Consider the following 18,213-nt stretch of genomic DNA (forward strand, 5'->3'; position numbering starts at 1 on the left):
TTTACAATATGACATAAATACACCCATGTAGATCAGAAGGTCTGACGAAAATAAAGGCCTTGTTACTTTACAATATGACATAAATACACCCATGTAGATCAGAAGGTCTGACAAAAATAAAGGCCTTGTTACTTTACAATATGACATAAATACACCCATGCAGATCAGAAGGTCTGACAAAAATAAAGGCCTTGTTACTTTACAATATGACATAAATACACCCATGCAGATCAGAAGGTCTGACAAAAAAAAGGCCTTGTTACTTTACAATATGACATAAATACACCCATGCAGATCAGAAGGTCTGACAAAAAAAGGCCTTGTTACTTTATGACATAAATACACCCATTCAGATCAGAAGGTCTGACAAAAATAAAGGCTTTATTACTTAACAGCACCTTGTCTGAGAATCAAAATCACTATCATTATAGGAATACATTTATGTCATCAAAGTTGAGCTAAAGGTAATAAAATACATAAACTTAATGTCTCACCTGTAACAAAAAGTCACTGCAGCCTTAGTAATACACAAACTAAATAACCCCTGTGACCTTGACCCATGATCTTTCCACCACATCACACTCTTAATGTTCATTCCAGAAAGAGAAAACGTATGGCCACTGGGTCCTAACCAAGTCTATCAAAAGTACTGTGAATAGAGATAGCTTGGAGGTTTAAAGTGATGAAAATCTGCACAAGATCAGCTGGAAGACCATAACTCAGAAATATGGTAATTCATGTTCATTATTGCTATCATGAACACACTTCTATAAATACTCATTATTGCTATCATAAACAAACTTCTATAAATAATCTTTATAACAATTTCTAAATTTTCTTTTTACAGGTAAAAAGAGAATCTATAGTAAAATCGGAAGCATTATTGAAGGAAATATGGTTTTAAAGTAGTTATTTTCATTAAGATAACATTTTCTACTTATGTGTGCAAGCACTAGCAACAGTGAATATCCAAGGGAAATAATTACAATATAGAATAATTATATATTTATCTCTGAGTTACCTCCAATTACATATTAATTTACCTGAAAACCCATTGAATATATGTTGTTACTAAGTTTAATAAATTTTGTTTGGTGTTTTATGGCAAAGCAACACAAGTAGGTTATTTATCGCTGTGACCATACAAGTAATGTGCCTTGCCCAAGCACACACTGCAAGAGCTGACTAGGCTAGTGTGATGGTAGGATTCAAACCTGTACCCTTTCAGTCATGAGTCAGCATTCTAACCACTGAGCTACTGCAGCTCAAATTTTACCAAGACCTTAACATTTGTCACTATTATTAGTATTAAAAAAATATGTTTTCATATTCTTGCCTATTCAAGAAAATTAAAATACATTTGATTATCATACCCCATTATCAAGGAGCCTTCCATACCAAGAATTTGATTAGTCAAGAATTTGATTAGTCCTTTTTGATTCACCATCCCTCTCCAGAATTTGATTTTGGACACTTGATTCTAGCTCTGCATGGTTATTCCCATTTCCTAAACTTCGGAGGTAAATTATACAAAACAAGCCATTAACTGTTTCTGGTCAATGGATATCTTAAAATTTCATTTATTAATAAGTGCACTTCCAGAAAAAAGTAATGCAGTACTGTGAAAATTCTTTTCTGTATTACAAAGGGCAAGCAAAGTTACTTTCTGCTTCAGGCAGCACACAGTTTTCCTAATTGTGATCAATACTAAATGTCAATCCAAGCTGGTGAAAGACATCTAAATGTAACCAGCTCTACAATGTGAGAGTTGTAGAGCTAACAACTTTGTTATGTGCATTCCCCAACAGTGCTCCAAAAACAAGAGAACATAACCTCAACAACAATTTACAATATAACTTTGACTTTAACTCTTACATCATTTATACCAAAGGTTGTTCATGTATACTAGTGAATCTGGTCCAATATTTAATGCAGATCCATTGACACATGATATAAGCTTTTTTCTTGAAACCTAAACAACAATTTATAATATAACTTTGACTTTAACCCTTGGATCTTTTATACCAAGGATATTTCATGCATACTAGTGAATCTGGCATAAATTTTAATGCATGTGATATAAGTTTTTTCCTGAAAAATCTTAAACAAACCAGCCACTTATCTTGACCTTTGACTTTTTTGACCTTCATATTAGTAGTGACATTTTATATCCCATTTTATGTATTGTATGACTATATCCCATTTTAAGTATTGTATGACTATATCCCATTATAAGTATTGTTGCTATATCTAATGACAATTCATAAATGGCAACAACAGATAATGAAGCAAGATCCAATAACTACAACAGTGACCAAAAACCTTAAATTTAAACAACTGGTCCCAGTGACCTTGACTTTCAAACCTCACTGACCTTAAATATCTGGAATGTTCTTCTGTGATGCATTTGTGAGCAAAATATGATTTTGTGCAAACAGATGCAAACAAATGAGTATTTCATTTTCTTTTTAAACTTTATCCAAAAACGTTTAAACCAGACAGATGTTTTGACTGCCATGTCTCATCTTTTCCAATATGTGTTCCAGGAAAGACAAAAGTACTGAACATTCTACAGCTGAAGGTTTTATCTGAGTAGGGTCACAGAATGAAACTTTTGACTTTTAGCTCATGATTTAAAAACGGGTGTATAAAACAAGTACAGTTCCATGTATCTTACCTTCCCCTCAACTCCAGGCTGAGAATGGGAGTGGATATGTTCCTTGATCATGGCTTCTTCTAGTGCACAGTGGACACACTCACTGGAGAGTTGTGGTGTAACAGAGGCTGACCCCTCCACCACCTGATGGTCATGGGCTGCCTTTTCTTCCCCACTCATCTACAAAACAATGGAGAACTCATCAATAAGCAACTTTAGTATTCCATCAGGTCATCATCCATATGGCAAAGGTATCAGATTGTTTAAAGACAGGGCTGGGATATAAATGGAGACAGTTTATTTAGTAATGGATTACAAACAATAATGGATAACTTACTAATGTATATGATAAAAACGTGGTTTATTTAGCAACAGCTTGCAGGCAATAATGGATAACTTATTAATGTATATGATAAAAACATGGTTTATTTAGCAACAGCTTGTAGGCAATAATGGATAACTTATTAATGTATATGATAAAAACATGGTTTATTTAGCAACAGCCTGCAGGCAATAATGGATAACTTATTAATGTATATGATAAAAACATGGTTTATTTAACAACAGCTTGCAGGCAATAATGGATAACTTACTAATGTATGTGATAGAGACATGGTTTATTTAGCAACAGCCTGCAGGCAATAATGTATAACTTTCTAATGTATGTGATAGAAACATGGTTTATTTAGCAACAGCTTGCAGCCAATAATGGATAACTTACTAATGTATGTGATAGAGACATGGTTTATTTAGCAACAGCCTGCAGGCAATAATGTATAACTTTCTAATGTATGTGATAGAAACATGGTTTATTTAACAACAGCCTGCAGCCAATAATGCATAACTTACTAATGTATGTGATAGAGACATGGTTTATTTAGCAACAGCTTGCAGGCAATAATGGATAACTTACTAATGTATGTGATAGAAACATGGTTTATTCAGCAACATCTTGCAGGCAATAATGTATAACATACTAATGTATGTGATAGAAACATGGTTTATTTAACAACAGCTTGCAGGCAATAATGGATAACTTACTAATGTATGTGATAGAAACATGGTTTATTTAGCAACATCTTGCAGGCAATAATGGATAACTTACTAATGTATGTGATAGAAACATGGTTTATTTAGCAACAGCCTGCAGGCAATAATGTATAACTTATTAATGTATGTGATAGAGACATGGTTTATTTAGCAACATCTTGCAGGCAATAATGGATAACTTACTAATGTATGTGATAGAAACATGGCTTATTTAGCAACAGCCTGCAGGCAATAATGGATAACTTACTAATGTATGTGATAGAAACATGGCTTATTTAGCAACATCTTGCAGGCAATAATGGATAACTTACTAATGTATGTGATAGAAACATGGTTTATTTAGCAACAGCCTGCAGACAATAATGATCAACTTACCAATGCCCGAGAGGCAGACACAGAGGAGAACTTGTCTGGTGTATTTAGTGAACTATGAGGACTATGGCTACTCCTGGTTTCCATTGCAGACTGAGCTCTTTTGGTCATCTCCAACTTCAGGTCCAGCTTCTCCTTTAGTAATGAGGACATCGGTCTTGGCACTAAAGGAGATCTCTGAAATGGAATTCAGTACCACATCAATACAGTCAGAGAAGACTTTGTTAGAATTCTCAAATATTACAAAGGTTTTCTTTCTTTACATAAGAAATGAATTCAGTATCAAATTAATACAGTTACTGAGTTGTTTGACAGACTCAAAAAAAATTTGTTTTTTTCATGGCAATGTAAATAAATTACAAAGAAATATTGTGAGTACCATATAGATTCTGCAGTTCATTACAACAAAACAAAATTGTATATGGAAGAGGATTTAATGAGGGATTTTTCAAAACATAAATCCCCTCACCAATCATATCCATGTTTGTACATTAAAGCCATGCTAGCATACATTGCAGCATGGGGAATCTGTGAGGGTTACTTCATGTCACTGGTAACTTTTGATAGTAATGAGAATTGTCTACAATGAATAGTTCAGTTGTACAATTGTTGAAAAACTTGTCCAGCACATAAAAAGTCAGTTACTGTGATGAACCAACTTTTGGGTACAATGACCCATTTTGGTATTGCAAAGTACAATACAGCTAACATGTATTAAGATATAAAATATATATGACTGTAATGCTGGCTGTGTTAAAATGCATCCAAAAAAATCATGCTGGTGATGATGTCATCCACCCATAAAATGTAGGCCACAGTAACCTAATACTGGAAACATAGTGCAGAAGATGCATCATAATATAAAGTTTAATTGGAATTAGAGACACAATGTTAATGATAAAAATGTTTCTGGTTAGAATGAGTCTTGAAAATTCAAAGCTAGAAGAAACCTCTGAAAAAAATGACTGCTTATATATGATCCAGTTTAGTTACTCATCCAAATACCAATTCTGGTGAGTGCAAGTGAAATAGGATTCAAGACATGGGTGTTTCAAGAACAGATGATGATAAACTTAACCAACTAAGTTTGATATAAATCTATTGATATTTCTTTGTATTATAATGCTAACAAAACAGAACAACTCAAATCTGGAATCAGGACCATTGACTTTAAAATTAATATCAGTGCAGACTGTCAACTTGTTCATTGTCACAGAATAAGGCAAGATATAACTTGGTTTTGCCTTAGAATGATTTGATCACTTTTGTCCTACCTGCGTATGTTACCTAGGGTGGATAATTGTTTTTCTAGGTAAGCAACTGAACTAGCATGCATCTCGTCATAGATTGCTTGTGGCGAGACACTAAAAGCAATGTATGCATGGATAATTTACCCTCACCAATACTCACTCTCCTGTAGATTTAAGGCAAGTTTGTTTTCTAACTGACATACTGGTCTTTGGATCTTGTCAAGGAGTGAATGTTTTCCATTTTTGTTCTCCAGCCATAGGGGTAAGTGTTACATTTGTATTTTATTTGACATGTGAAGCATATTCAGTTTTTAATGTTGTATCATGAAAAGATGCCTTTACTACTACGCGGATTTGAAACATTGTGAACTCTGATTGTTACAAATTGCTATTAGGGGTTCAATTTAGTAGCATGTATCTATAGATTTTAATTCTGTACCTGTTATTATGACCAGTTTGGTTGTACTGTAGCTGTCTGTACATACTGGTACCTGTCTGTACGTATGTCTATATGTATGTCTGTGCACATGGTGGATCCATGAAGGGTGGGCGTGGCCAATACAAGTGCGCCAACCCAATTTAGGAGAACTGTGTTCTGTCAGTGTGTATGTGTGTGCGGGTATATCAGGCTGTCTGTCTGGCCATCTGTGTGTCTATATGGATATGGAAGATGATGTAACCATCAAGGTCGTTCAAAGACAAAACCGCTAATTTGTAAACTTGTGCGCATGTTGGATCCATGAAGGGTGTGTGCAGCCGATACAAGTGTGGGCAAACCCCAGAATTCGAGAGAACTGTCTGGTTTGTCAGCGGACACATCTGCAAGTTTTTACAAATATTTATGAATCATACAGCTGTACAAATGACCGAGTCATATGTTTTTTCAATTTATTTTTTCAATTCAGTACAACTGGGTCATTTTGATTACATGAGATTTTTTAAATCTTATTTTCATTCCATGAGATTATTTGATAAAGTGATTGAATGAGACATATGTTTAGAGCGTGAAAGAATCATAGTATTTGTAGAGTATATATTTTTATTAATTCATATCATAAACTTCCATCTTTCATCACACTGTGTTGTGTTGTCATTTGATCCTAGCATCCATTCAGGTCTATCCTGCTACATTCATTGAAATGCAACTAAATGCAAAGGCTGGTCAAGATTCATTTTTATATTCATGAGACACTGTGTTCACAAGCTCATTGAAGTACATTAATGGAAGAAACTAAGGCATGTATGAGTCACATAACTGACAGATGGATCAATAGGCCAGTTCTTCTGGCCAGTATGACCTGTAAAGCTTAAAAATGCAATGCAGTTGCATTCAAAGCATTTAGTCATGTAACACTGCATTCAGCTGTAAGTCAAAAATGCCAATATCTATTAGAAAAATCAAGGAAGTACAAGTTATATCGCTGTGTGCAGTTTTATATAATGACCACAATATGTAGCAAGTTTCACAGCAATCCATAGTACAAAGTGCAGGATAAATTGCATTCACATGATTCTGTCGCATACTGCAGTCAACTGCAAGACAAAAAAAGGGCTATAACTCTAACAAGAATGGCAATGAGCAAAATCATTAATCTGCATATCCACAGGTAAGGACCATAATATTTACCAAGATTCATGGCAATCCATCAAAACTGGGGGACTATGCATTAAGCAAAATGGGCCATAGCTAACAGTAATTACAGGAGCAGGTGATCAGTTGATATGCACATCATCAGTTGGTGACGAGTCTATCAAAAACTGTGGGGCATCATCAGTTGGTGACCAGTCTATCAAAAACTGTGGGGCATCATCAGTTGGTGATCAGTCTATCAAAAACTGGGGCATCATCAGTTGGTAACCAGTCTATCAAAATCTGTGGGACTAGTTTTGCTGACAAGATTGTACTGGATGGATGTACAGACCAACACATGGACATGTGGACTGTTATATATCCCTGCCTTGGAGTGTAAAAATACAAAAGTCACTCAAATATTTTCACTCAGGCATGAAAAATAGGTCCCACTGCCCTAGATTAAGCATGGCTGAGTTATTCTTTCTAAGAAGCATCCACCTACCAATTTCATAAGCATACTTGCAACTGGGGTTAAAGAAATACAAGTTGTTAGAAACAAGTTACAAACAAACCAATGCACCAAATAACCAATGAACAAACAAACCAGTGAATAGGTAAGCTACAAACAAACCAATGCACCAAGTAACCAATGAACAAACAAACCAGTGAATAGGTATGTTGTTCTTCTCTCAACTCTTTTTGCAGGAGAGTAAAACAGGTGGCACTTTACCTTTGACCTGGCAGATGAATATTGCTCTTCAGTGTTTTGGAATGAAACAGATGTGGAAAAAATGAGTGGGACAGCATTATCTTGTCTTGGAGTGCCCTGCACTGATTTCAAACCTTCCTCAGGGGAATTGGGTCTTGGTGTCTGCTCTGAAGTAGCATTTGTCCGTCTGTTCAGCTCTCTCCGCAAGTCTTCAACAGTGTGTACTGTAAACCTATTGAGCATAAGAAGAAAACAATCCACTTCATAAATGAAGAACAAGTGAAGATGTAGGAAAATACTTGCAATGACACAGCATGAAAACAGGCTAAGTTGTACAAGTTATTATTTATATTTTGATTACTGGATATAAAATAAATTCATCATAAGTATGAAAGAAATACAACATTCTATTAAAATATTGAAGTGAATATCTAAAAAATGTTAAAATAGTTCTCATTCAACCAAAAACATTTTTATCTGTAAGAATCTCTACCATTTTTGTTGTATAATTCCTGATATTGGTAAAATGACACTGTTTCCACACCAACTGAAGGTGTTTGAATGAAAATATGGACAATGCTCTTTGTCTTAGATCTTTTTCTATGCAAACTACAAAATATAAAACCCTATAATGAAAGATCATACTGTAATTTTATAATTACTAAAAACATATAAAGAGTGTGCTAAATAATTATCTCTAAGTTCTACAAGAAACCATTGTCATGTGATAATACAATCAATATGATGTACAGTATGTGACTTAAATTTCTTTTCTTTTTTTTCTTCTTCTGGTCTTCAAGAAATTCAAAACATTACACATGTAAACAACATTTGTTTTGAATTTTGCAAATAAATCACAAGCACCTGTACTCTGGTGGATCAGAAAACACAATAAACAATATTAGACGCACTGATTTTCAGAAATTTCAAAGTTGAATTCAAACCCAATGTTTGAATTGGTTGTTTTTGATACTGTTAAACATCTGTCAAGAGAAACTCCCATCAGAAATATTACATTCTCGCCAAAGAAAATGCAGTATGCTTAAAATTACTAATGCTTTTCCATATTCAGAGTTATCACAACTGAAAATGTGTCATATAATTTAATAATTACACATTTACCAAAAATATATATTTTATTAATCCTTTTTTCTGTAAGTAATCATGAAAAAGTAAGTCAAACAATCACCAAGTAACAACAAAATAACTGGTCAGTGAACAGTTTCCAGCAAATTTTTATGGATAATTTTTTTTTAAATATCAAGTATCCCAAACTGTAATAAGCTATCCCAAACTGTAATCAGGTATCCAAAATTGTAAGTAGGTATTCAAAATTGTAATCATGTATTCAAAAATGGTATTCGGTTATCCCTAATTGTAATCAGGTATCCCAAAATGTAATCTTGTATCCTAAATTGTAACCAGGTATCCCAAATTGTAATCATGTATCCCGTAATCAGGTATCCCAAAGAATAACAGGTACCCTAAATTGTAATCTGGTATCCAAAAATGTAATCATGTATCATTAAGAATAATCAGGTATCCCAAATTGTAATCAGGTATCACAAAAAGTAATCAAGTATCCCAAACTGTAAAAAGCTATCCCAAATAGTAATCTGGTATCACATATTGTAATCAAGTATCCCAAAGAGTAATCAGGTATCAAGATTCTTTCTTTTTTAACATTGAGCATAACAGCTCTATAAATTCAACTGAGTCTGAAAAGCAACTGTTGTGAATGGCCATCAATGTCAAATACTTCCGTGTGTTTCAATATAAGTGGCATCCTAGTAAGCTTGGTCTATTAAACATCTATGACATAATTTAACAAAAGTATAAACTTATCAATAACTAGTGAATGCTGATAAAAATGATATAATTAGAGACACAAAAGTGGTATCACAAGTCAGTGAATTTAGTAACAGGTGTTCGTCAATATGTCCCAAGAATTGATGTAATATGGTTGAAGTATGGGTTAATTTTCAGTAACAAATTGAATGTGGCTGATCAAATTTAGCCAAAATTTATCAAATATATTTGTTTGGTTATTTAAAATACACATTAAGTTAATCAATTCTGGCATTCATCAGGTATGCACTCTCTACAATGAACTGAAATGGCATCCAGCATAGTCTGAAAATCTCGACCACATGATTGTGCCTGGATTCAGAAAGGAAAAAGACATTAAAATAAGTATATTACAATTACAGCAATTAGTGTAATTCTTTTAGTATGAGCTGTCAACTATGTGAGATATTCTTGAAGATTTGGCCTCTAATTCCACAGTCAACTGACTTTGGAACAATTTATACATCACCAATTGTTCAAGCTGTAAGGCATCAACCTTCCAGCTTGCATATCAGGGTTGATGTCTTACAAGTTAGGACTAGAAAGTGTGATGAAAAACCTTTGCAATGACCTTGACATTGAACACATGACCCCCACTGTGATACCCAACATGCTTTCAAGTGATGACATACAAGTATACCAAGTTTCATCCATTGATTTCAAACGTACTTAAAGTTATTGAGTGGAACTCAATGGGTCATGAAAACAACATATGACCTTGACCCTGAATATAGGCCAACTCAATGCGGTACACAACCCAACTTCTAGTAATGATGTGTGAGTATATTAAGTTTCATCCATTATTTTTAAACAGCTTTACAATTATCAATCAAAAGGGAAAGATTGATGGAAACCTGAAAATACTGAGCCGAAATCATGACCTTAAAGATAAGACCCTCAATGTGATATGTGACACAATTTGCAATGATGTGTAAGTATACAGGTGTCTGCCAACTTATGTGATTTTGACTTAAGAAATTGTGCATTAACATGATTTCATATGAATTTGTTTTAAATTTAATTTTCTTAGTGAGGACAAAAAAAAAAAAGAACTTATTTGTCTCAAACGCTCCAAAAAATGGATTCATAAAAGGCTCAAATGAACAGTATCAAAGTTAACTAATTATGCATTTTTCAAAGAAAATTAAAGGCAGTGAAACCAAAGCTTTCTGAGCTACATGGCCACTGTTGGGAATACAACAAGTGCATAAGTAGGGGGTTAACTGTGCCAAGATGTGATATCTTAGTCTCAAATGGCTTTAAAGTTATAGAGAAGAAGGGAAAGTGTGATGGAAAACTTAAACTACTGAACCAAGATCTTAAAGATAGACTGCCCCATGTAAAATGCAATAAAGCTACTAGTGATGAAGTATACCAAGATGATCCATCCCTTAATCTCAAATGACTTTAAAAGTTATAGAGCAGAAAAGAAAGTGTGATAAAACTCTGTTGAAGACAGAACTCCCAACTGGAATGACACATCTTCCACTGATGATGTACAACCATACCAAGTTTCATCCCTTTAATCTCAAATGGCATTTTATGGAGCAGATGGAAAAGGGCAATGGAAAACTGTCAATATCAAGCCATGACCTTGATCCTGAAGAAGGGACCACAAATCTTCAAAGTTAGAGAGCAGAAGGGAAAGAGTGATCAAAAACTGACAATACTGAGCCACAACATTGAGATAAGACCCCAATGTAGTATGCATCACATCTTCAAGCTTCATTCTTAATGTCAAACAGCTTTAAGGTTACATAGTGCAATGGAAGTCTACCAGATGTATAGATGAGCAGACAGAAATGATGATACTGTGTTCCCTGCTAGAAAGGCCAAAGACAATAAAGCTGCATATAAGGCTTTCTTGAAATCCAATAATAATTAAGAGAGTTATTGTGTGGAAACATATGTAAGTGGGTCCATCAGGGGCCATAACTCCATCAGGGGTCATAACTCTAACAAATGTAGGTAGGTCCACCAGGGGTCATAACTATAACAAATGTAGGTGGCTCCATCAGGGGTCATAGCTCAAAAAATGTAGGTTGGTCGATCAGGGGTCATAACTCTAACAAATGACGTGGCTGAATGCTGAAAATACAAATCTGCCTGAGCGTAATCAATATAGAGTTTCATACCAATTCTGCCTGAATGTAATCAAGATAGAGATTTCCACATCCAATTTTATTGAAAATGAATATGAATTAAGGGAGTTATTGTGTGGAAAAGATAATAGGTGAGACAATCAGGGGCCTTAACTCTATTAAAAGATGATGAAGTATGCTGAAAATCCAGTCTACAACACTGACAAGCATACTCAGCCAGTATATCATCAAAATCAAGATCCATAAAGGGAGAACTGGTGCAGAATGAAAGTGGGTGGGTCTGACAGTCAGGGGCCATAAACCTACTAAATGATGCTGGAGAATGCTGACAATCTCACTAATGTTTCATCATTATCAATCTGTATGCCATATTTTGTAGAAATTCAATAATAATTAAGACATGTTTTGCAGATTGGAAAGGAAAATGGGTCCTATAAACAGGAACAATAACTCTGCTCAATAATAACATAAAATGGTATTAATCATCATGTATCGATGTATCCTCAATATCAAGCTCCCTACCAAAATTACTTAAAATCAAATAATAATTAAGGGAGTTAATTTGTACAAACATAAGTAGGTGAGACTGACAACTGGACTATAATATCACTCAATAACAATGAAGAATGCAGAAAGTCAAACTCAGCCAAGGTCTTTCAATGTCAATCTATACCAAATGTGGTTAAACTCTAGTAATAATTAAGGGAGTTATTGTGCAGAACTGAAAGTGGGTGGGGAGTTGATCAATCAAGAGCTATAAATCCACTAAATAATCATGCATAATGCTGACATCTTAACTCAGTCTGGTCTCACTGATATCAAGCTGTAGACCTAATCTGGTCGAAGTGCAAATATAATTATGGAAGTCATTAAGTGGAAATGAAAATGGGGAAGATGAAACGACAGAATGATGGATCCTGTAGTTTTAAGAAAAACAGGACAAACTTTGTTCTGTAGTGTAAGATGTTGACACTGATATGCAGAGAGAGACTGACCACTCCCACCCCAATCATTTATATCAGAATGGGCATCTCCAGGGAAGTGTGTATGTATATATATATATATATATATATATATATATATATATATATATATATATATATATATATATATGATACTTTGTATCCTAATAGCCTTAATACCAAGGCACTATATAAAATTTATAAAATTTTAATAAAAAATCGATATGTTGTATGTCCTTTATAAAAATAATATTTTATGTATGGCTGTTTGTCTCAATTTAATATTTTACTAATTCAGTTTTCATTAGAGACTTGTGTATCCTTTCGATTCTGTCATATATATATATAACTGTTATGATGATGTATATCATTTAAAGATGTAATTGTTATTTTAAAATATAAAGACATCATCTATTTCTTTCAAAACATTTTGTGCCTGAAGAAGCATACAGTAAATGCGAAACTAGCTGCACATAATTATCAGCGTTTGTGTTGTTTTTTTATCCCAATTATATATACCTCTGATCTTGGCTTTGCCCACCCTCTTGGAAAATTCCTGTGGAAGCCATGCACATCAAAAAGGTTGATGCTTTACAAAGAATGTGGCAAAGATAGTATAGTTACAGGTACAAAGAAGTTGATGATAACAATGGGAAAGAAGGAAATGATGTACTTAAGGAGGTAAGTTGTACCATAAGGATAAGCTGTATGGGAATCCTGAAAATATACATATGGCAATAATTCACAGTATAAAGAAGTGCCACCTACATGTCTTTCTATAGCTTTTGTTAATAAACAAATATCCCAATTGGCTGTATCAGAACTATTTCACTATTTGTGTACAAAGATGTTTTATGTGTTGCTATATATGTGTACAAAGCTGTCATATTTGTTGCTGTATATCTGTTTACAAAGCTGTCATATGTGTTGTTTATATGTCTACAAAGCTGTCATATGTGTTGATGTATATCTGTGTGCAAAGCTGTCATATGTGTTGTATATCTATGTACAAAGCTGTCATGTGTTGCTGTATGTGTACAAAACTGTCATATGTGTTGCTGTATGTGTACAAAGCTGTTATATGTGTTGTTATATGTGTACAAAGCTGTCATCTGTGTTGCTGTATATCTGTGTACAAAGCTGTCATATGTGTTGCTGTATATCTGTGTACAAAGTTGTCATATTTATTGTTGTATATTTGTGTACAAAGCTGTCATATGTGTTACTGTATATCTGTGTACAAAGCTGCCATATGTGTTGCTGTATATCTGTGTACAAAGCTGTCATATGTGTTGATGTATATCTGACTAAACACTGTACCCAAATTAAAATAATAACAAAAAAAATCCAAGTAAGAAATACTACTGTTATAAATATTGCAACTTCTCTCCCCCCCCCCCAGTCTCGTTCCCCCTGCAACCAGCCTTTCTAAGTATTTGCACTACTAAAATAAAACAGTACCCGTAATAAAATGATTTGAAACATAAAACCATGATACGTTCAACTCCATTTGATTCCAACACCTTTCTAGACCTAGTAAATCCAGAACAAAATGTATAAGTGTTCTCTTTGGTAAGACCAGGCACTCTGGAAATAGCATAAACCCAGTTCATGTGTCACACTGTGCACATTGTGGTCTAGATCCATATTAATTATGGTGAAAGATCAAAGACTAATTTAAATAATGCTTAGTCTCATTCATATCCATGGCAACCATATGATCCAGTATTCTAGTGCAGAATGAAAACTTATTTAAAGATTCTTAGGGGACAATGTTACATTGTGATGGATAATGATGCAGACTTGTAACTCAAGGTCCAAATTAGGAAAGCCCAAGTTAAACTCTGGCAGATTAGGGTCCATATTGTAACTGCCCAAGCTAAACTGTGGAAGATTAAGGTCCAAACTGTGACTGCCCAAGCTAAACTGTGGCAGATCAATGTCTAAATTGTGACTGCCCTAGCTAAACTGAGGCAGATCAAGGTCCAAACTGTGACTGCCCTAGCTAAACTGTGGCAGATCAATGTCTAAATTGTGACTGCCCAAGCTAACCTGTGGCAAATCACAGTCTAAATTGTGACTGCCCAAGTTAAACTGTGGCAGATTAAGGTCCAAATTGTAACTGCCCAAGTTAAACTGTGGCAGATCAATGTCTAAATTGTAACTGCAGAAGCTAAACTGTGGCAGATCAATGTCCAAATTGTGACTGCCCTAGCTAAACTGTGGCAGATCAAGGTCCAAATTGTGACTACCCTAGCTAAACTGTGGCAGATCAATGTCTAAATTGTGACTGCCCAAGCTAAACTGTGGCAGATCACAGTATAAATTGTGTCTGCCCAAGCTAAGCTGTGGTAGATTAAGGTCCAAATTGTAACTGCCCAAGTTAAACTGTGGCAGATCAATGTCTAAATTGTAACTGCCCAAGCTAAACTGTGGAAGATCAAGGTCCAAATTGTGACTGCCCTAGCTAAACTGTGGCAGATCAATGTCTAAATTGTAACTGCCCAAGTTAAGCTGTGGCAGATCAATGTCCAAATTGTAACTGCCCAAGTTAAACTGTGGCAGATCAATGTCTAAATTGTGACTGCCCAAGCTAACCTGTGGCAAATCACAGTCTAAATTGTGACTGCCCAAGCTAAACTGTGGCAGATTAAGGTCCAAATTGTAACTGCCCAAGTTAAACTGTGGCAGATCAATGTCTAAATTGTAACTGCAGAAGCTAAACTGTGGCAGATCAATGTCCAAATTGTGACTGCCCTAGCTAAACTGTGGCAGATCAATGTCTAAACTGTGACTGCCCAAGCTAAACTGTGGCAGATCACAGTATAAATTGTGACTGCCCAAGCTAAGCCGTGGCAGATTAAGGTCCAAATTGTAACTGCCCAAGTTAAACTCTGGCAGATCAAGGTGCAGACTAACAAGATCAAGACATAGATTCAAATCAAGACTGAAAAGCTAAGGTTTTGGACATTGATGAATCCCATTAGGTTTTGGACATTGATGAATCCCATTAGGTTTTGGATGCTGATGAATCCCATTAGGTTTTTGATGTTGATGAATCCCATTAGGTTTTGGACATTGATGAATCCCATTAGGTTTTGGATGCTGATGAATCCCATTAGGTTTTGGATGTTGCTGAATCCCATTAGGTTTTGGATGTTGATGAATCCCATAAGGAGTTTGGATGTTGATGAATCCCATTAGGTTTTGGATGTTGATGAATCCCATTAGGTTTTGGATGTTGATGAATCCCATTAGGTTCTGGATGTTGATGAATCCCACTAGATTTAGGATGCTGATGAATCCCATTAGGTTTTGGATATTGTTGAATCCAATTAGGTTTTGGATGTTGATGAATCCCATAAGGTGTTTAGATGTTGATGAATCCCATTAGGTTTTGGATGTTGATGAATCCAATTAGGTTCTGGATGTTGATGAATCCCATTAGGATTTGAATGTTGATGAATCCCATTTGGTTTTGGATATTGATGAATCCCATTAGGTTTTGGATGCTAATGAATCCATTTAGGTTTTGGATGTTGATGAATCCCATTAGGTTTTAGATGCTGATGATTCCCATAAGGTGTTTGGATGTTGATGAATTCAAATAGGTTTCTTATGTTGATTAATCCAATTAGGTTTGGGATGTTGAGTGTGTGTGTGATTTGGATTTTTAATGTAGCTTTAACAATGGTTCAGTCATATTGCTATGATGTCTGCAGTGTAACAGCTTATAGTGATGTCTAGCACTGGGGCATCATGCCACAGACATGTAGCATGATGTCCCACCCAGTCATATTATCCTGACGCCAGGTCAACCATTCCTAACAATAACCTCTTAATGCTGAGCACCAAGCAAGGCAGCTGTTAGTACCATTTCTGGAAGTCTTTGGTATGACTCTGCCGGGATCAAACCCACGACCTTCCGCATCCAAAGTGGATGCTCTAACCAATAGGCTACCGGAGCAGTTATTGGATATTGATGAATTCCATTAGCTTTTGGATGCTGATGAATCCCATTAGCTTTTGGACATTGATGAATTCCATTAGGGTTTTGGTTGTTGATGACAGATTAGATTCCAGTTTGTGCAAAGTCAAAATCAAGAACCTGAGAGATATGCCCTGTAAATTAAAGCTATGACACGTCCTACATAGATCTAATCTGTGACAGATCAAGTGTCTTTGCTACTTAGAGTTTTGTCTGGTCTTGAATCCAAGAAAACATATCAATGTTACCAGTGACAACACTTAAAGATATAGTGTTGGCTGTGGAGATCTGGCAGTACTATGGACACCATAAAGGGCAGGGAGCCAAAGGTGAGTAAGGATGGAATGTTGGAGTCAGGCTTCCAGGATGATGGGGCAATTATATGCCCCAAACTGAAATACAGATGACCTCAGGGTCATGTTTGTTCCTTGCGTTGTCTTTATTTGTTTTCATTATTCCTTTTATGTCATGTTTTAAAAAGTCACATAATTAAATTAGATGAGTCATATATTGGAACTAATCAAATACATGTATTCATATGACAAAAAATATACCAATAAAAAACACAGACTGCAACACATTTACCTTAAAGTAGATTTTTTTCCCACAAATGCACTTGTTCACAACATAATAATAACAACAAAATAACTTGCTCTACTGAAGGTACAATAAATCTAAATATAAAGATTTTAAACATATACGTCACACATCATAAAATTATAGTCAAATTAGTACTTTAAACCAGTGATATAATGCTGAACATTTAATACAGTTAGTCACTAGTGCTATGTAAATGTTATGAAATTACAGGTAAAAACTGGGAATTATTGCGGAACTACCAAATACTATAGTTTGCAAGAAATTTACAACATAGAGTACGCAGAAAAAATAAGTACTCAATATTTGTTTCTTTTACTACTAAGGGCAGATTTGTTTTCAAAAATAATGTATCAATAAAATGCTTTTTCTGACAATAGGCATTTATATGGTACTAATTTTCTTGGCAAAACACGGAATTTATGAGAATAACATACCATTAATCAAAAAAAAACACTAGCTACAATATGACAACATTCAAAAATAACAAAGAAATACCAATAACTGCATTGGAAAATTGGACTTTGAAGGAAAGTGTCAAATACCATTAAAATATTAATTATCATAAACACCTAATTTTCCTAAAGTTAAACTTGTGTTCACCACAGAGTCAGGTACATTGACTTGTGACCCTGACATTGATGTCTCCACACAAATTTTGCTTTTTTATGGCCCTTTGTTGATAATACAGTTATCTGCCCCTAATAATCCACAATGTATTCAGAGTTGAGAGCAAAGACAATTAAGTTATACTGATCTGAGGCTTGATTTGGAATAAAGGACAAAAAGTGCTGCAACACATTCTCTGGTAATGTCCTTCAAATTGTAACCCTTATCTCAAAGGTTAAAAGAGACCTGAAAACTAAGTGATTTTGACCAGTAACCCTGATCTTGCAAGGATGAATATAATGTTAAACATATCTCATCTTCTGATGATACAAAAATTCTAAGATTCGTTCTCAGTGAGAAATAAGCTAATACAGAAGCATGATGATAGACAAAAACATGATTTTAAGCAACAAAGGGAATTACTTACGAGTACAGCATTCCCTCACTACAAGGTCCTTCATTGTCAAATGGTTCCTGTTATAAGGCCCTTCATTACA

General features: G+C 34.8%; 1 protein-coding gene across 6 annotated transcripts in view; it reads right to left on the reverse strand.

Moving 5' to 3' along the window:
• The window catches only part of LOC149806589 (uncharacterized), a 255,709-nt gene that overhangs the window by 83,546 nt on the left and 153,950 nt on the right, over positions 1-18,213 (reverse strand). For all 6 annotated transcript variants that reach the window (XM_089955210.1, XM_089955217.1, XM_089955242.1 and 3 more), the window contains 3 exons: positions 7,632-7,842; positions 4,082-4,255; positions 2,678-2,836 (listed from right to left, as the gene is read on the reverse strand). In XM_089955210.1, coding sequence (XP_089811336.1) covers positions 2,678-2,836; positions 4,082-4,255; positions 7,632-7,842 — 544 coding nt within the window. The remainder of the gene's footprint in view (positions 1-2,677; positions 2,837-4,081; positions 4,256-7,631; positions 7,843-18,213) is intronic.

The sequence above is a fragment of the Sinohyriopsis cumingii genome, chromosome 1 (assembly GCF_028554795.1).
Source record: "Sinohyriopsis cumingii isolate HCF-2022 chromosome 1, ASM2855479v2, whole genome shotgun sequence".
In the NCBI taxonomy this organism is placed as follows: domain Eukaryota; kingdom Metazoa; phylum Mollusca; class Bivalvia; order Unionida; family Unionidae; genus Sinohyriopsis; species Sinohyriopsis cumingii.